We start from the raw sequence: 19980 nt of genomic DNA, 5'->3' as shown, positions 1-19980 counted from the left end.
AATCATCTCCCACTCCCGCGTTCACCCGCACCTCTCGGAATTACATTCTCCCGTCAACGCTCGTACTAGTCAGTCCTCATCGCTATCGTCCTCAAAGTTGTGGGGTCCAAAGTTTCTTGAAGCGTACTGGCGGCTTGCAAGGTCTTCTTCTAGCCCTAGATCCTCATCAGAATCAAGATATCCGCCGCCTCCGATCAAGGATAGAAGGACAGGCAGGAAAATGAGGGCATGCGAAGCAGCCAAGACGACCAACGCTAGCCATATCCTAAAGTAATAGATTTCGAAGATCTTGCTCTTGGTGAAAGCAAGAACGGAAACACCCAAGAATTTCGTGATAGTAATGCCGGAGAAAACCTGCGGAATGATAACATTAGCCCGACCCATAACTCAGGAAGATGGAGATCTAAAACTTACACTCCCGCCAACATTAACCATAGCAACCCACACCCTGCAGTCTCTTCCAGTTAATTTCTTCGCTTTCTTCAACAAGCTTCGGCTCGGGAACATGAATGCTCTCGCAATATGCGCGCAGAACTCAACACCGATACCCACGCAAATGACAAGGTTCACTAATGTCACAGCGTTCAAGCTAACACCCCATAGCGCCATGACTCCGATAACATCAACCACAATCATAGTGACTGTGATAGAAACCGCCAGACCTGTGAGGAAGCTTCCAAGAAGGACGCTTGAAATGATAAAGGTTGACAACACAGCACCGGCAATCAACTTCCCTGTCAGTCCTATAATAGTAGTATACTGATCAAAGAAGATATAGAACGATGAGTAAGGGAAAACCTCGGACCCAATCTTCTCGCTGATGGTAGCCGCAATCCTCCTGGCTGCTGAAAATGATTCAATAAAATCCTTCTGGCTCGCCAACTTGCTATGCGATGTTCTGAAATGGCTTGCCTTTATTGTTTTGGCCTCGTAGTCTGGGTTAACCGCATGTTTATATGCGGCAGCACCACCATAAACACAGTTCTCTCCGACTGGGGCATCAAGCCAGAGTTCCAAATACTTCAAAAACTCTTCACCCTCGGGCATTCCATAGAGAGTCTGATTCCAGGCCGGCGTTCGATCTGCGAAACAAACATCGCAGTTAAAGCCCGTGGGGTCGCAAGCAAACCCAGTCTTCTTTTTGATACCGCAGCAACCTTCTTGTCTGGGATCTAGCCATTGGAAATAATCGTCTAGCCAATTCGCAGCTGGTTTGGTAATATAGCTGACCTCCGCCCTCTTTCTTTCCTGCTCTAGAATGTTACCCAAAGAGAATTGATTGCAAGTCGTAAACCGGCCGCAAACTCCTCGTTGCTCATCCCGATGGGTAATGTTGTACTCCTTGGTAACGAAGAATACAGGTGGGCCTGATCCGAAGTAGTCATACAGATCATTGAAGTAATCGATCGTGTAGCTTCCGTCGGGTAGGGCGTTTCTTTGATCTAGGCCTAGCTCAATCTCCGGCATAAGGCCAATGCCTGCCGCAAAAAGGCCCAAGAAAATCACAATAACCGTAACCTTGACGTACTTGTTAAGCAGTCTCGGAACATATGTCTTTCTGATAAACTTCTGCAAGTAGCTCTCCTCCTCTCCGGCGTTTTGTCGGATCGGACCACCGGGGGCGACGACGCAAGGGAAACAATCGAATCGGTTCTCCTCTTGCCTCTTTTGATTGATAGCCAGGACGGAGACAAACATTGTGACCTGAAGGATTGCATTGATAACTACCGCACCAGCAGCGTAGATAGCGAAGTTTCGGACTGCAGGCATGGCAACAACGGCTCCCAAGGCAAATGCGCATGTTTCCGTGAACGCTGACAAAAGGATAGATGGTCCCATTCTGCCCAGAGCCTTTGATATTCTGTCTTCGACAAGTCTATCTGGGTGGGAGACATTGGCGCGTTCGAACTCATGGGTAATCAAGAAGATGTTGTCGACACCGATAGCAAGAACCAAGAATGGAATAACCTCGGCGATGATCAATGTGACCTTGACGCCCAGAGCCGAGAATAGACCCACTGAGGCTGATACCGACATCAAGACGATAACGATTCCTGCAACACCGAGTGTAAACTTGCTGTCCACGAAGGCCTTTGATGGGTGTCCAATTAATTTTGGAAGCGAAAAGCCAGTAGATCCGAGGGCGAAGGATGCATAAATGAACATGAAGATGTAGCTGATAACCACGATCTTCGCATCTGTGTTTGCACTGTTATTTAATTCCTGCTCCAAACTGATCTCGGTGTTGAAGCTGAGTCTCAAACCACGGTCACGGGCCTCAGCCTGGACATCAAAAAGATATCTCTTAAGCGACTCCTCCCAATCCATGGCCTTCTTCACTTCTTTAGAGCCTTCAGGATGATTGTTCACAACCCAGGAAACCATGATAGCCGGTACGTCAAGGACTTGGTCTGTATTGGTGTAGCCTCCAAGCACAACCTCGGGATCTAATGGCTGCCCCATTGTTGGCAAGCAAGACGACGGGTTTGCGGCACAGTCTTTAACGCGGGTGTCCCAATCACTAGGGTTCAGGAGATCGGGTCTCTCGTCGAACCAGCCACTGATAGATTGAATCGCACATCCAGCTCCAGTTGGATTGAAACAAATATCCGGAAGCGTGACTCCATCCTCCAAGCTCTTCATCCTCTTAACAGTCGATTCCACATTAAACCACCATCGGAGCGTATCGTACGACAGCACCGGTTGCGGCTCCCCAGAAACGTCATTGACCAAAAACGCTTGCTCGATTCGCCAAAAAGGTCCAAAGTTTGCATCAAAGAAGTCTTTTTGCAAAGCAGTCTCCGAGGTTGGCGAAACCCATAGTTTAACAGGATTGGTTTCAACCTGGAAATTCAACCATCCCAACGACATGAGGACAATGACAATAACTGAAGTCCCAATCGTAAGTCCAGGATAAGTGGCACAGCCGTACCCAAGCTTCTGGAAGGCATTGTCTAGCCGTACATTCAGTGGGTACTCGGAAGCTGGATGATCTGAAAATCCAGCTGGTGCCAAGATATCACCCTCATCTTCATCATCAGATGGCCCGTCGTCGTGCAGCAATCTCAGCCGCTGGTACCGATGGGTATAGTCCCTAGTAAAGAAATACCCATAGCAGAGCAAGATTGCTGTCAGGAAGACGGCATATATGACGATGACCGAGAATGATAAACATGGGATAATTCCAACACGACAAGCCTTCTCGTCTTCCAAATCCGGAAGCTTCGGGCAAGCTTCAGCACAATCCAAGCATGAACAAGAATAGGCGGGGTTCGGATCATTGCACTTGATTATCGGATCATCCATGGCCTTAATCGGGTTCGGTGGTGTTGGGGTATCATCGTTGAGGACATAGTTAATCTGGAAAGGGGATCCGATTGGCTTCTCATCACCCAAAAACTTCAAGAACTCAGGCCATGTCTTTGCGTTTCCGCCAATGAATTCCATTACAGATCCACCGGTTTGCGAGAATTTAACGTTCTTGCAGGAATCGAAAAAGCCACGTCCATAAGATGGATCAACATAGTAGCTGAGTTCCGCGACCACCTCCTTGCCATTTAATGTTTCCGTCTTCGTAACATTTAGGAACTGGGATTGGTTCGGAGAGCATGTCATTGTACAGACTAGGTTGAAGAAGTTGGCTTTGCAGGCAGGACATGGTGCCAAAAGTTGCTGGACAACCTCGAGGTTGCCTTTCATCGTTTCCAGCTATTGTAGCAAACCCATTAGTCACCGATGATATAGGCTTCAGACCTTGCAACAATCCTACCTGATTATCTGTGCAGCAAACCGCACCTTCCGCCCATTTCTGCCCGCAGAAATCTACCAAATCTTTTCTCAGGCTTGCTGTCGGTTCTTTCGCCGGCCCGTTGTCAGGGCATGGTAACGGCTTGCCGAACCAGCCTCTCTGCCCACACTCATTCCTGATCGCACAATAACCCGGCTTATGTTTCTCTGTCGGTTCGGCGGAGATAGCCGGTGTAAATAATAAGGAAGTCGAAAGTCCTAGATAGAGAAGCCGCCGTATCCCCCAAGGCGACCCTCGAGGGGCTCCTCCGGAGCCATTCATCTTGTTTCGCTGTCGCTGTTCAGTTTATGAACAGAAAGGAGCGGCCTTGTGCAAGGTCCTTTATAATCCGCCGAAGTTTGTATCTATCGCCAACGTATTTATATCGGAAGTTTTAAGTCCACACCTGTAGGAGACTCCGCCTGACGACACAGAGATTAAGTCGAAACGAAGATGTAGTCCAAGGGTACTTTGGCCTAGTACCGTCGGTGTTGGAAAGCCGGAGCAAGATAGCCAAGTGACGACTCCAAACCCAGGCCAGTAGTATTAGTAACAAGTCGTTTACTTTGTAGATTTCGACTGGATGCGAAGCAGTCGGTCTGTTGACTAAACACTTGACCGGGTGGCTGGCATCCGACGACCGGAGTGGCTGGTGGTCGAAGAATGTTGGTGAAAAAGATATAATCGAGCCGCCGCAAAGGGTAATAGAACTAGTCGCTCGACCGTAGACCCTAAATTAATGGCTTTTCTAGAGGGTAAATAATACGTTGGTAGACCGTAACGACGGTACCTGTGAAGAGGAAGGATAGAGATGGGAGAGTGAGCGAACAATGACGAACATGAACACGCCGGCTTGTTAGCGCAGACGAGGGCTTGGCACCTTCTGGTGCTAGGAAGGACGAATTCCGGGGCACCGAAAACGCCCGTCACGCGGAGCAAAAGATTTCAGACAATGTCAGCCTGCAGCTCTATTGGCTGCCCCTGATGATCCGACAGACTGGACATATCGGTAAAAATGAACGTGACGGGCGGCCAGGCCAGTCGAAACATGTATTTACAAATATGTACGGCTGGGGTATCACGACGGAACAGTATCACTGTGGAACGATCTATTCCGCAAACGAAGTAAAGGAGAGATGCAAAGTAAATTAATAGGAAGGGTATTATAATTATTCTATTCTATATTCAGAGAAGGAAAAATTATAACAACCTTGCATTTCGTATTTCGCATTTCGAATTTCTTGCTCTGTTCTGGGTACAGTTTCATAATTACATCCAGTCATGTTGATGTAAGAACGATAGTAGAAAAGCAGAACCATCGTCGTAAGAACGTTAACACATTAAAAAGGGAATGAAGACGTATGAAAAAGTAAGGAAGAAAGGGCCTTTTGATGAAACATAATGTAGAGGTTTTCAAAGTCATGAGGAGGAGAGGAATGGGGAGGTCGGGGAAGGTGAAAAGTCTGGGGGACACAGACGAACACCTGGAGAAGAAGAAGAAAAGAATTTCCAATAAAAGGACCGCTGAAAATAAAAACAATGAATTGAATCACGAGGTGCAGAATAAAAGTCGCCGTTTATAAACAAATGCTTTTGGACTTTACCAGAAATAATTTTCGTTCGTCGTGTTTGAAAAGGAGTAGCGGGTTGGTGGGTGAGATTTAGGCCGGTGTTGAAGAGGACGGGATATCTGGTTGTCCATCACGTCGTCTATTCCCTCCCCGATTCCCACGTCCACCTCCTCTACCTTCGAAAGGTTGGTTTCGGTCGCCACGGGGGGGGCGTCCACCAGGGCCGCCTCCAAAACCTCTACCACCGGTGCGACCACCTCCAGGCGGTCCCTCGCTCTCAGAAGCACTCGACCTGGGATTGTCTCCTCTGCCACGGCCCATACCGCCACCGCCGCCACGGCGCCACGGTCCTGCTCCGCCGGGTCCCTGGTATGGATCATCGATTTCCTTTACGAAGGGACGATTGCGGTCACCCTTCGTTGTAATATCTTTAGGCAACCTCTCTAAGACTTGTTTCCAATCTCCTTGATTCTTAAAGAAGACATAGTAGTAGACGGGTCTACCGTTCTTGGGATGCTTCTCATCAATTCGGTCGATAAGATCACGGTCAGACTCAGGGAACAGCTCTCTAACCTTCTCAATTCCAGTGATGTTGGTGACATAAAGGCCAATTCTCAAGCCGCCACTAGCACCTTCAACTTGTGGGGGTGGAGTCGGGGATGTTAGAGATTTTGGCTCGGTTAGCTCTTCCTTGGGAGCTGCATCGGTAGCCTCTGAAACGGAAGCACCATTCGCTGGCTCTTCAGACTTGACCGGTGCCGCAGAAGCTTCAACAACAACAGGCCTCGAAGGGGTGGCAGAACGAGTGCGTGGTGGGACATTGATTGGTGTCGCGGGCTTAACAGGTTCGTCGCGGCGAGGAGCAGATGGGGCCCTTGGAGGGGCAGTAGTTTGCGGGGCAGTAGTTTGCGGGACGGTAGTTTGCGAAGTAAGGGTGGTCGTAGGTTGAGTTGATGCCGTGGGCTGGTCGGTGGGCTGGGTGGGAGCCTCGACACCAGAAGGACCTGCAGAGGCCGCTGCAGTATTGGCAGTATTGGCGGCAGCAGTTGCAGCATTTGATTTCCCGGTTCTGTGGGCAAAATTAAAGCCCTGGGCTCTCATTTCTGTACCGATTCGACCATTTTCGATATCGAGAATGAGATGGCCAAACGAGGCATCAGCCAGGTTGAAGTTCCACATGTTTTTAAAGGCACTCTCATCGACTTCGCCCTTGCTTCCAGGTGCCGAGCCGCCGAATGGATTTGGACCAGTTGCCGTGCTGGGCATCTTGTCGATTATGTTAAGGGCATTATCGAGAAGCTGCTTTTGGGCAGGATTCTGGGCAACAGTATTCATGACTTCGCCCTTAACAGTTTCCCAGACGTCGTTGAAGGAGGCCTTCGAAGCAGCTAGTTTACCTCGGTAGTGGTCCAGGGTGGGATTAACACTGAACTCGTTGTAGGAACTTCCATATCGGAAATGTAGACCAGCAGAGATGGAGAAGTCCGCTTTGATAGCCACAGCGAGAGCGTTGAGGAGGCCCTCGCGAGCTGGAGAGGAATGTGTCAGGAAGAGGCGAGTCTCGCTAGCATCATAGACACGATTCGCAGTATCAAGCAGCTCACCCATCTGCAAAAGGGTGGTCCACATGGTACCTTGGCCGCCAGCGATGGTCGTCTTGCCCTCGCCATTGTCAAAGAGTTTATGCATGACGACAGCCCCGCCTAGACCGAGGAGTCGGAGCTTGACACCACCAACATCTAGCAGTCTTGAAGAAGCCTCATCGATGATGTGCAGCTTGTCGATCTTGTATTCGCCGGATCTGAACTTTTCTAGGACGGCAACATCTTCGCAGGCACCCCAGACCGTGTAAACAGGAACGTCAAACGCGTATGTTCTGTCCAGGAACTTAGGGAGCTGTGAGAGCTGCTCCTCAGCGAGCCGACCCTTGATCGGCTGGCCGCTAGGGTTGTTCTGGATGAACTTTTTGGTTCCTTCTGACAGGAGAGGGGAGTATTGAGCGACATGGCGAAGTGTCCTAGTGTAATCTTAGATTAGAGATACTGTCTACAGGGAGTAAGATGGTTGGTGGTGCGCTATACTTCTCAGCGATTCTGTGTATCGACGAGTTATCATAGAATCCAAAATCACCAGTGTGAAGGATGTAATCGGCATTAGTCTTCTTGGCCAGTTCGTTCAGCGAGAGTAGATCACCTGGGAACCTGTTAGTCGTGACTACTACGTATAGCGTTCCAAAACGCGCATGAACTCACCTCTAACATCGGCGACGCAGAGGATACGGATGTTGGATTTCGGAACAAGGACGATATTTGGTGGCAAGACAACGGGGACTGGCCCGTTGGGCATAGGATTGGAAGGAGCCATTCCGGCACCTGGGACGAATCCGGGTCTGGAAGGAAACTAAGCGATTGGGGATGTTAGCAGTGTTCCCAAGGCCGTACGGTACCGTAGCGACAAAGATTGATGATGAAACCAAGCTAAGAAGAGCGCTGGTGGGAGCTGAGTAGTGGAGAACTATGAAGCCTTACAGCCATATTATATGAAGGAAGAGAAGATAAGATGGCCAGTCAGGAAGGAGGTGGTTTAAAAGGAGACGACGGTAACGATGCGAGCGTAGGATGGAATATGGGTACAAGAGGTAGAGTAGCTGGGTGTCTGAAGCTTGATGCGATCAAATACACCTGGAGGTAGAAGGATGCGTGGGAGGGTATGATGGAGGGAGGATGGAGGTTGAGTTGTGGCGCCGAAGCTCGTTGCTGGATCGAGTTTGTGGGCCACAACCAATAATCTTGCAGGAACAACAAGCCTTTGTGCAGCCAGTGACACACGATTGCACGAGAGCACTTACCGGGTGGGAAGAAGGCGAGTTATCTGACCGAGGTCACGGATGGGACGCGACTTTAGATAATTCAAGTTGGTGATGGGTGTTTAGCATGGGGAGAAGAAGAGTTGATGTGATGGTTGATGGGAGAAGAGGTGAGGAGGAAGAGAAAGAAATATTTGGCCTAGCTGATAGACTCGTGTTAACAGCTTCAACCTCACGCACTGCATTTTTATTTTAATTTTTATTTTATTTATTTTTTTAACGACTTCATGGCAATGCATCTGGTATCTGCAATTGTCGTACACTACTTAGCTAGCTAGTCATGTCATCCTTTATGGTTCCTGATGTCCGAAGAACCCAGCATACAATACTCGATATAAATTAGATCAAACCCTCTACGATTTCGAGGATAGTCTCCCACGAAGACAATTATTTATCGAAACCTAGTCTAATACCAAGACGGGTGCTGTATCGAAACCCTCAAGGATGATTGCTTGATTAAACTTAATGAATATTAATTAATTCCCAATAGGCTCCCGTGTTCGTCCGTCATTAATGTGCATTCCCTAGCAGCAATATATTCATCATGAACCAACATGCATGCAGTGGCTTCGGCTCATCGGTTGACATCAAATGTCTACCAGCCTTCCTCCTTCCCTAGCTCTACGATATCCTTTTGATACAAAATCTTTTTGCCTTTAATATTCTCATCTAAGGCGGCTCGCACAGCAGCTCTAGCCACTACATCCCCACCCTGTGCCCAAAAGTCCGACAATGTCCCTCCACTAACGCTACGTAATCCCTTTGCAACAGCCTGGAAGATACCCTCTGCGAGTCTAGTTTCATTCCTAGAACCAAGCAGTAATCCCGGCCTCAAGATGATCAACTTCTCAAACCCAAATTCCTCGATATGTTGCTCAATCTCTCCCTTCAGTTTAGGATACCCAATACTGCTATCTTTGTTGGCGCCGGAACTGGAAATCAACACGAACGTCTTAACACCAGCTTCCTTCGCAGCCTTTGCAACTGCAACATTGACATCGTGTTCAAGGGCATATTGTTTGTCGAACCCGCCAGCAGCAGCACGGGTGGTCCCCAATGCCGTAAATGCAATGGGAGGTGGAGACACTTTACAGGCTTCACCGAAGATGGTGGCCCATTGTGCAGTATCTTTGTCGATTTTGGCAGTGAGTGTGTGGTTTGCAGCAGCTGCTGATGAGGTGATGGCCTCGTCGTGCTCACGACGTGTGAGAGTGACGATTGTGCTGGGCGTTGGTGATTGGATCAAATATTTGAGAATGTTGCTGCCCTACGTAGAACACATTTATTAGATCGTGGAACACAAACAATGGGTGGAACCGTGAAACCTACCACAAGGCCAGTGGCTCCAAGCAGTGCAAATGTCGTGGTCATGGTTGCGATTTATTGTAAGGACTTAGTTTCAATGCAATATAGATGGATGTTACTGTCTTTAGGTGTAGTTGAATATTGGGAGTGGATCACAGAGGGGGCGTTTGGCATCAGTTATAAATTGTTTGATTTCTAGCATGTGGACGGAACCGGCTTGTTTGCCTCCCGGTACGTCAATTTGATGAAAATGATGAATATGTGAACTGCATTCCATACAATTGGTAGATACATTGAGGGCATGGTTATCTAATCATCTATCGGACTCGGAGAACTCTTTGTTTGCTCGGAAGTTTCCGTTTTCCTGACTAAGATTCCTGACGGCATACATGGGCATACATAACCCCATCACAAATGTTGACTAATCGGTCCATAGAATGCACCGAGGAGCCGGAGGTTTTCACGGATGGAAGAACAATGGCCCCCAAGCACCGAGTCTAATCCGCGGAAAACCGAGTGTGCGCTTTGATTTTCTATAAAAAAAAAATCTTTTCGAGGGTGTTAGCCTTGGTACAATATTGATAACAACAAGTATGGCGCTGTTAGAAGGCAATCCATTGGTGGATATCAAAATGGACCGTAGACGATAAACTCAGAGGGGTTATTCTCATTTAAAGCGCAAGTATCATACATAATGTATTCAGATGGGGTTGAAACATGTTTTGTATGCGTATTGGACTCATCATTGAGGTCGTCTTTAGAGGAGAAAGGGATGTATGCTCGAAGTAGAAGTATAGACTCACCATCAATTATTAGCTGTGAAAGACTCCGCTAAATCACATTACTCTGGAATATTGTTAGAAAGGAGATCTGTTTAGGTTGGAAACAAAAACATGTCCGCAGCAAAGTCGATATCGCGTCGAAACGAAGATTTGAGGGTGGAAGAGAAAAGAAGAGAAGAAATTTTGTGTGCGTCGTTTGAAATGGGTCTTATTACAGGCTTCTAAAAGCGGCAGGGATTCAAAATACCACAAACAACTCGCTTCGCATGGTCCCAACGGAGCCGGACCTTTAATTCGCGGGGTCTACCACTGAATTGAAGAAAATCTATGGGATTAGTTCAGATATCTAACTAACTAGTTAGGTCTAAAATCGTGGGCAATGATTTAAAATAGTATTGAGACTAAGAGTATCTGTTCTCCGACGACTTTTAGCATTTCCCGTGTAAATATCTGTGCTTACGCCTACGAGGCTTTATATAATTAGATTTCTGCTAGATAATTAATAAAGGGATATGTTAGAGTTATTTTGCTACATATCCAGTTCGTGTATTTAATTTCAGATCTGACCAATTTTGCGAATTCTGTGCCGCTTTGGTAAGTGGTCTAGCAGTTCGTAGTACCAGTTATTGAACCACCCGATTATGTGCTTGGTATTTGCCGAATAGCGACTTACACCTAGCTAGCTCATTGATACACCTTCGTGGAGATACCCTAAGACAAAGTTTTTCTCTCTCTTCTGTTTTATAATATTCCATTCGCTGTTCCAGCGCCATGAATAATAGAGCCGTCCAACTTGCAGAAGAATTGTGCCCATTTTTCAAACTTAGGGTCGCGTTATATCGGCTCGTAGCTGGGAGCGGATAGATGTTTACAGGGTGGCCTGGAACTGGTAGTTAGCGAATTCTGCACCGTCTATTTAAACAGAGCTCCCGTGACCCAGTCTATTAGAAATTAACAACTTGCGCGCCTTCTTAAGTTAAGGCGTCTTTGGGCTTAGATTCGGTGAGGGAAGCCGTGAGGCTGGAAAGCACTGTAACATGCGTGGTGGTATTGGTTGGATAGGAATGGAGGTCGGCTACGCTAAGGCACCCATGTGGCCTGGTCGACTTGCTTCGGCTGGGTCAGCAACCCCACGCGGACCAGGGGCTAGCAGGTGCAGGCGACTAGGCTGGTTCCAAATCCCAAGGTGGGCTGCGCGATATATCATATGTAATCGCAGTAGACTCATCTTTGCTCTCGAGATGAGATGTACCGTACTGTGTAGCCCCGCCGATTTAGGGCGTAGACACCCAACTTATTGCGATTCGATCGCGATAGTGAAAATGGCAGTCACAACCACCACCCTCCTATATTGCCGCTCGATATTCCTAGCTTTTCCTTTTGTTTTCTTTTCAGTCTGCTCTACCGAAGCTTCCGGCCATCCGCGACCGTTATTCGATAGCTTTGCCCTTCTCCCGCCTTAATCTCGCGTCGGTCATCAAAGAAAAGGTGTTGTTATCTTAATTTCGCCCCCCAAAATTGATAAACCAAAATTAACGACTCAAACTTTAGCATCTCCAACGCCACATCAAAAGGACAGCAAAAAGAAGCCATTGCCCTCGTAGAAACCTACGAACGACGTCAATCCTCGTCTAACGAACCGAATCCTCAAATCTCGTAACCGGTGTACACCCTTGTGGTAACAAAGGCCCTACTCGTCGCCCGAAGCATTCTCGCTTGTTTTCTCAAGGAACTACCATTCGCTCGCCACTTGCTGTTCACGTAACCGCATAGTGGAAACCGAGCGACGGGAAAGTTCCTCCCCTCAAACCAACTTTTTAGCATATGAGCAGCCATCTTTGGCGCGCCTACTTCGAGAATGACTTGGAGAAATTCAGAAGTCTTTTGGGTCTATCCGAAGATAGGTCCGGAGGGACTAATGAATATACCACCGGGTCTTTAACGAACGAGCCTTCCTTCGATCTATCATCACTACCGAGGAGGCAGCCCACGTTTTCCGGGTATAATACAGTCCCGAGTACCGAATCCAAGGCCGTTACGCTGAACCGGTTCCAAATAAACTCGAGGCTCCCTGCCAATATTATTGCGAATCCTTTGGCGCCAACTACTGGCCTTACTCTGCTCCACCATGCTGCCACGGCGAACAAACTAGAATTCGTAGAGGCGCTTTTGATGCATCCTCAAACGGATCTGTTTCTCCAGGATTTTGAGTCTGGTTGGACAGCTTTGCATCGGTGAGTGGGGATCACTGCCGATATCCGGAGTCTTTCGCTGATTTCCCTGAGCGCCCAGGGCCCTTTACTTCGGTAATATAAGCGTAGCAAAGCAAATACTATCCAAGAACGACGGAGTCGGCCTAGTTAAAATCAAGGATAGAGAGGGCAACTCGCCATTCGAGTTGTTCGAATCGACAATCAAAGTGGAAACAGTAAAGCACGGACTTGAACCCGATACTACCGATGAATTCGATGAGAATTCCGATGAGGAGGAGGACACGGAATCTGAAGATCTGGATCTTGAAGTCGGCGAGTTTAAAGGGGAATATCTTGGAGATGAAGCCTTTGTTTGGGGAAGCAACAAGAACGTATCTCTGGGATTCAGCGACGGCGATGATAGGCAATTTCCAGAGAGGATGCCAATTCCAAAGCCGGGTTCCGGTGGATCCCAAGATGCGCTAGTCACGCTTGCCCCGACTTATGTGAAGGATATCCAGTTGGCGAAATTTCATTCCGCTATGATAACAACTGCAGCCTCGAACAATCTCTACGTCTGTGGCCATGGGCAGGGTGGAAGACTCGGCTTGGCACATCAGTCTACAGAATTCACCTTCAGGCGCGTAGAACTCCCTCGAAGAGTGCGCACTGTCGCCCTCGGCCAGGACCATACCGTTGCTGTCCTGGAGAACGGTGACGTGTTTACTTGGGGAACTGGAAGATACGGGCAACTCGGGTATCCAGCGAACATCGACAAGAACGACAAGGAGGAGTATCAGTTGGTCCCACGACAAGTTTTCACCAATTTGCGTAGAGAGAAAGTCATCGGTGCGGCTGCCTCAAAGCATCATTCCGTGGTTCATACTACAGACTCCATATTCGTCTTCGGCAAAAATGAAGGTCAGCTAGGTTTGGTTGATGCCGACTCCAGAACACTGGAAACACAGACATCTCCGCGGAAAGTTGCAGCGGTAGCTTTATCTGAGCAGTTGATATCAATGATCACGGTTACGGACAAAGCCACGGCAGTTCTCCTCGAGAACCACGATGTTTGGGTCCTCATGAACTTCGGGATAATGAAGCTTACGTTTCCTTTCGAACGGTTTCCGAACACAGGCATTAAGCCCACAAGACCTACATCGAAGTACCAAAGCAAGCCGAACTTTATCACAAAGATTAGTTCGGGGGGCAATACCATTGCAGCACTCGCGAGAATGGGAGATGTTTTTACGATCAATGTTGAAAAATCGACAGCCACGACGACGAGAAGCCTTCCAGTGCCACAGCGTATCTGGTCCCTGAGAAAACGACACATGGCCGTTAGAGACGTCGATGTTGGACAAGAAGGTGCCGTGATCATCTGTACCGAATCTGGAAGTGTGTGGCAGAGAACTAGGCGCAGTAAAGTTAAGGAAACCCAAGGTTTAGGAGGTTCATCGTCGACAAATCATACAGCTCCACAGCTGTTGGATCGGGCAAAAGACTACAAGTTTGCTCGGATTCCCGGTCTGACACATATTGTCGGAGTTCGGAGCAATGCGTTCGGTTCTTTCGCGGCCGTTCGAAGGGATGTTGATATCCTCAAAACGCAACTTAGGGTTCGTGACCCAACATTGTGGGACGATTTAGGATCCTTGCTTTCATTTCATGACGATCTTAACTCACTCGAGGACAAAGAAAGGACTGAGGAGATTACAAAGCCGGATACGAATGACTTACGAGAGCGAGCCATGGATTGGTTTTTACAGGAGGACTTTATAAATGTTCTCAAGGAAACAATCCATGAAATGGACCTAACTGAATACGACACTGTCATCCGATCTGCAGAGTTAGATGACCTGGGGATCAGTGTTCCGGCGCACTCCTTCATGCTCACTAGTCGTTGCCCACAGTTGCGGTCCCTGTTCGCAAAGGCGATGAAATCTCGCACCGTCCGTCATGAGGGCATTGTCGAAATACACCACCATCCTGGCGGTACCTTCGACTTGACTTTCAAAAGTATCAATTGGTTTTCACTTCTCATCTTCATATTCTATCTATATAAAGATGTTGTCGTTACAGTTTGGACAAAATTCAGCAAAAACAAGGAGCAAACATCACTCTTCCAGCGAGTGCGGACAGATCTTGGGCTGCTTGCGAATAACTTTGGTTTAAAGCAGCTTGCCGCTGCCACATCCGGGCTCTATTCGGCCAAGCTTACATTGGATACTGATATTGAAGAGGCTCTCTCCGACCCGTTCTTTTCAGCAACCGGCGATATGCTTCTGGAATTGAAAGACGATACTATCAAAGTTCACAGCTCCCTCTTGTGTGCAAGATGCTCATTCTTCGACGCTCTTTATCATGGAGGTTCTGGACGATGGCTTGCCACACGAAAGGGAGAGGAAGAATATGCCGCCGACCAACTTATCCGAGTCGATATGAAGCATGTTACCTTTGAGACAATGAATATCGTTTTAAAGTTCCTCTATTCGGACAAGTCTCTGCATCTGTTCGACACCGTGAAGACGACAGAGGACGGTGTGGATGCGTTCATAGACCTCGTTATCGATGTCCTTGGTGTTGCGAACGAGTTAATGCTCGATCGACTGGTTGAAATCTGCCAGAGGACCATCGGCCGATTTGGTAAGCTCTCACCAACGACTCTATTTATACTCTAGTGTATTGAGTATTAACCAATTTACAGTTAACACTCGAAATGCCACTTCTATTCTCGCCGCCATCTCAGAGTCTTCCGTCTCGACATTCAAAGAGGTGTGTCTTGAGTACATTTTCCGAAATATAGATACCATGATGGAAACCCGTGCCCTTGACGAGTTTGACGGGGATCTAATGGCAGAGCTTGACGAAGCCGTTAAAGAACGCCAGTTGGCATACATGCCGTTCAGTCGAAGCGGTCGTGCGGAGGCCGAGCTTCTTGAAAGGCATCCACACCTTGGTACTTCGGTAGAAAACGAACAAAAGGCGCTATTACAACTACTAGAAGGCGGACCGATAGCTGCTTCGGCAGCAGAAGTGGACTTTGCAAGTTCTCCAGCCTCATATAGGCAATCTTCTAGCTTCCGTGCTGGAAGCTACGAAAAGCAGAGACGTCGACGGTCATCGAAGTCTGGCCAAGAAAGACCACCAGTTAAAACACCACCTCTACTCCCTGTCCAAGGAAGTGAACTCATATTCGATATGGATGACGAGGACTCTGGTTCCAAGTCAAGGAAAACGCCTATATCTCAGAGCCCCGCCCTCAATAGGAATGATTCATGCGGGCTCGGCACTACTCCCAAGACCGATGTGTGGTATAATTGCAAGGGCAAACAAATCGGTCCGGAAGGAATCCCAGTAAGCCCAAACCAAGGAGGGCCTTCAAGTCAAGTTGTGCCCAGTGAAACTACCTCCAGGCCTTGGACCCTGGGGGCTGGGATACAGTCTAATAAGCTTGATATGCGGGAGATCATAACGCAGGCCTCAAAGAACAGGACTAGCAATCTTTCTCTTGGCCTGTCGTCCGCATCAATTGACACAACTGGTGTAAGCGAATTGCCTGCATCAAACTTTACTGCTCCAATAACTACAAAAGTATCCCAAAAAGAACGTAAGCGTCAGCAACAGCTTCAAGCACAACAAGCTGCCTGTAGTCCTGTACCAGCTTTGGCTTCAACACCAGACAAATCAACAACGGCACCGAAAGCCTCTCCATGGAAAGCGGTGCGTTCGCCTTCCAATCCATTATCACTTCAACAGCAACAAACTTCATCGCCCTTGTCGACGCCACGGAAGGATAATGCACCGAATAAACTGCTTGACGTTTTCCAAACTCCCCCACCCACTCAGCTTCCACTAAATTTCAATACGCCACCAAGACAAGTTACGTCCCCCAAAGGAACACAACTTGTAGCGCCAAAGCATAATCTTCCAACTCCCCCGCCTCAAGTACATACTCTCAGGTACAACAGCAGCGGTAATGTGATCCCGACAGGTCCATCAAAATCTATGTCTTCCCCAACACAACCACGCTCTGAACGATATGACGACTTCCCTCCTCTCTCTGGAAGGCTAGAGCAAGTCCATTTACCTCTCGCAGAAATCATCCAACAAGAACAGATACAGCAAGACACCATTAAGGGCAAGGGACCCAAACAAAGTTTGCAAGAGATTCAACAAGAACAAGAATTTATGGATTGGTGGGAGAAAGAGAGCGAGAGGTATCAGCAAGAAGAGCACGAGAGGCAGATATCGCAACAGGGACAGAAGGGTGCGGGGGTAAATAAGGGACGGGGACGTGGTGGGGCACGAGGTGGGAGAGCTAACTTGCGAGGGCATGGTGGAAAGGTGACTCAGAGTGGGCAAAATCCCCAACAAGCGAAGGACGTACCGGCCACTGCAAAACGAGGTGGTCCTGAAAAGGGTGTAATACGTGGGAGGAGAAGAGGAAGAGGCAAGGGAGGTCAAGAAACGAGTGCCTCTACCGAAGCTTCTGTGAAAGTTTAAAGCGATTGTATATTTGTTCAACTACATACATATGATTCTCGATCTTTAAATGCATATATTCGCGGCGTTTCGGATTGCCTTTGGCTATGCTATACAACAAAACTCGTCTGGATGTGTATATACATATTTCCTTTCGGTCGGATTTCAGATGTAATTCGGTGTCCAATACCATGCAACCTCTAGGCAACTTTTCTATGAACTAATAGATTAAATGAACTCCATTTCTTGATTCCGTCCCGGATTTACGTGCCACTCTCACAAATGATTCAAACCCCAGCCGCCCTCTTCCCCAAAGAACACATCGTGTTCCTTTCTGTCTACCAATCTCTGTGCCAGGTTATCCACCCCACTTGTGAGATACAAACGACTTCCCTTGCCTACTTTCTTTGATAGTTCCTCTCTCAACCTTGCCCTCAACGCCGCCATTTCATCCTTTCCTACACTCCTAGCCTCCTGCCTCTTCTTCGCACCTCGTCTTCCCTTTTCAGATAATTCTGCAAACTCGTCACTTTCATAATCGACCCCCAAATCTTCAGCGGCAGCCTTTAGCCAATCATCATCTTTTCTTTGGCTCTCCTTTGCCAATGTACTTCCCGTAATCTTCTGGGCCAGTTCGATTCTTGTCCTCAATGTTGTAACGAGACTCCTATCCACGAATATGGACTTGATACCTGCATGATTCTTTGACCCTCGGTCCTCGTGAACCTTGCTTACTAACCTTCTGATTCCCAATGCTTCCTCCGGCGCGCATAAGATGATCGAAGCGCCGGAATTCTTGGATCTTGCTGTTCGTCCGGATCGGTGAACATATGTATCTGCCGCCCTTGGAACATGGTAATGTATAACCAGCTCGACGCCCTTAATATCTAATCCTCTTGCGGCAACATCAGTCGATATTAGAATTTGATGCTGTGGTTTTCCATCCCTCCCCACCGGTTTTGTAGGCGCAGAAAATCGTTCTAAACTCCTTAGACGTGCTTTTTGGATCATATTCGAGTTCAAACCGTTAACCGATAATTCTAGATTTTGGAAGAGATTGGTGAGACGGCGGACGGTTGATATGGAATTTGTGAAGACAAGGGTGCGCAGAGGGTATCGAAGGAGAAGGTAGTAGAGGTAGAGATCCTTTTCCATATTGCCGCATTCTACGATTCCTTCTCGGAGGTTTTCGGCCATTTGGTCAACAGGGTTTACGTCTACCCATTGTGGATGCTCTTCTCGGAATGGCAGTTTCTTGAGTAAATAGTCCAGAGAATCCTTGTCGTTCAAGAGTCCAGTATTTGAATTCTTCCAAGATTTTTTCGAGGAGAGTTTTTGTTGGAGGTCTTTGCTGAAGGTCGCGCTAAAGACAAGTATTTGGCGATCCTTTGGTTTCGCCTGTTTAACAGTTTTGATAGTACCGTAGACATCGGGGTTCTGCGCTACTTCCTCCTCTTCGGCGTCACGGGTCAGGACGTCTAAGATTTGCTCGACCTCCTTGAAGTGGCCTTCTTGAAGAACACGATCCGCTTCGTCGACTACAAGGAAGCGAGTCTTTCTGAACCATCGTGTATATCCGGATTTTTCACTCAGTATTTCCCACAGTCGTCCAGGTGTAGCTACCACGACGTCCGCACCACCTGATTGTCCAAGTTTTCGTAATTGCTTTTGGATAGATAGACCGCCAGTTAGAGATACAACATGAGGTGGTGATGTTACCTCAGAGGCCGTTATTAGAGCTTGGATGTGTTCAGTGATTTGGTGCGCCAGCTCACGAGTCGGGGAAAGAATTAATGCAGTAAGAGGGTTGGCTAACTTCGAAGCATCTGCTTCTTTATCTTCTTCACCAAGTAGTTTAGCAGGTACCGCTCGGTCTTTCGAGCCGGACAGCCAATGTTCAAATATTGGAATACCAAAGGCTAGGGTTTTGCCGGAACCGGTGGCTGCTTTGCCTATAAGGTCGTGACCAGCTATTATCGAAGGGATAGACAGTTTCTGGATTGGAGTTGGGTCTGTGAATTTCAGTTTTTGAAGTGCTTGCTGTGTATATGGCGATAGTGATAGCGATTCCCATGCGGGGAGGTCAACTTCGAGATCATCGTCGCGCAGGCCTTCCAATCCTGCGAAAGAGTTTACAACAACGGTATCGTTTGGTTTCGGCTTTGACTTTTCGTCCTTTTGTTTCTGCTTCTTCTTTTGCTTCTCCTTCCCCTTCTTTTCCTTTTTCTTGTTCTGTACCCCAGGGTCTTTTGTTTGCGCTTTCTCTTTGGGCGGTTCTTGAGCTTTATTCATAGTTGGTTCGTCTTTCGCCTCCGTCGTGGCAGCTTTGTCGCCCGTATCGTCGTCTGAGAAACCGTTCCATTCATCGTCGCCTACATGTGGGCCGTTACCCTCACTCTCGGCTTCACTATCAGCAGCTCTAGCAGCCTAGAGAACAATTATTAGTCGATTGCCCTTGTCTAGCCATATAGTTGTGCTAAAATACCTTAAACTCTAGAAGACCATTGTTATTGATAATTTGAACATCGTCAATCTCCTCTAGCCCAAAGAAGCCTTCGACGTCGTCAAGACGATCTGGCATATCGACTTTGCGCCATTTCAACGAGTCCGGTGTCAACGTCTTCCAGCGCTTTGGGACAGCTTCGGCCGTGGTAGACCCGATTTTTCGGCGTTTTCTGGCCTTCGAGGCCTGTGAGTGTGATCGCTTCTCTGCCATTGGGACGAGCGATCCTTGTTTTACTGTGGGTCGGGTTCGGTGGGTGATATGCTGGTTGGTATGGTCTGCGACAGGCCGACGGTTCGAAAACTGCTGGGAAGTGGGTCTTCGAAATTTTTGTATTTAAATTTAAAGATCACGTGATTGCTATTGTGGTTTTGCCTCGCCCGAACCGCCCTGGATTTGTTTGCCCATCATCATTCATCGTCACCCTTCCGCCACGACCTCCTACCGAACCAACCTCGAATCCGGACACCGCCGTGATTAACCATACGA

At 48.0% G+C, this 19980-nt stretch overlaps 5 protein-coding genes across 5 annotated transcripts; 1 reads left to right on the top strand and 4 right to left on the bottom strand.

Annotated features, from left to right (window-relative positions):
- Positions 1-69: 69 nt before the first annotated feature.
- DFL_002815 (uncharacterized protein) lies at positions 70-4069 on the bottom strand (the record flags this gene model as incomplete). Its single annotated transcript, XM_067631658.1, has 3 exons — positions 70-354; positions 415-3708; positions 3770-4069. The coding sequence occupies 3 exons, from the start codon at positions 4067-4069 to the stop codon at positions 70-72; spliced, it is 3879 nt and encodes a 1292-aa protein (XP_067494182.1).
- A 1379-nt stretch (positions 4070-5448) lies between these two features.
- Positions 5449-7892, bottom strand: DFL_002814 (uncharacterized protein; the record flags this gene model as incomplete). Its single annotated transcript, XM_067631657.1, has 4 exons — positions 5449-7375; positions 7440-7551; positions 7611-7758; positions 7887-7892. 4 exons carry the CDS (start codon positions 7890-7892, stop codon positions 5449-5451), a joined length of 2193 nt encoding a protein of 730 aa, XP_067494181.1.
- Positions 7893-8819: 927 nt separating this feature from the next.
- DFL_002813 (uncharacterized protein) lies at positions 8820-9595 on the bottom strand (the record flags this gene model as incomplete). The annotated part of the gene is made up of 2 exons (XM_067631656.1): positions 8820-9491; positions 9554-9595. The coding sequence occupies 2 exons, from the start codon at positions 9593-9595 to the stop codon at positions 8820-8822; spliced, it is 714 nt and encodes a 237-aa protein (XP_067494180.1).
- A 2540-nt stretch (positions 9596-12135) lies between these two features.
- DFL_002812 (uncharacterized protein) lies at positions 12136-17009 on the top strand (the record flags this gene model as incomplete). The annotated part of the gene is made up of 3 exons (XM_067631655.1): positions 12136-12545; positions 12604-15149; positions 15211-17009. 3 exons carry the CDS (start codon positions 12136-12138, stop codon positions 17007-17009), a joined length of 4755 nt encoding a protein of 1584 aa, XP_067494179.1.
- Positions 17010-17264: 255 nt separating this feature from the next.
- Positions 17265-19704, bottom strand: DFL_002811 (uncharacterized protein; the record flags this gene model as incomplete). Its single annotated transcript, XM_067631654.1, has 2 exons — positions 17265-19415; positions 19474-19704. 2 exons carry the CDS (start codon positions 19702-19704, stop codon positions 17265-17267), a joined length of 2382 nt encoding a protein of 793 aa, XP_067494178.1.
- Between the last annotated feature and the right edge of the window lie 276 nt (positions 19705-19980).

This window comes from Arthrobotrys flagrans (assembly GCF_004000055.1).
Source record: "Arthrobotrys flagrans strain CBS H-5679 chromosome Unknown unitig_3, whole genome shotgun sequence".
NCBI classification, from domain to species: Eukaryota; Fungi; Ascomycota; class Orbiliomycetes; order Orbiliales; family Orbiliaceae; genus Arthrobotrys; species Arthrobotrys flagrans.
The sequence above is the reverse complement of the archived record's forward strand: the minus strand, read 5'-3'. Positions and strand labels throughout refer to the sequence as shown.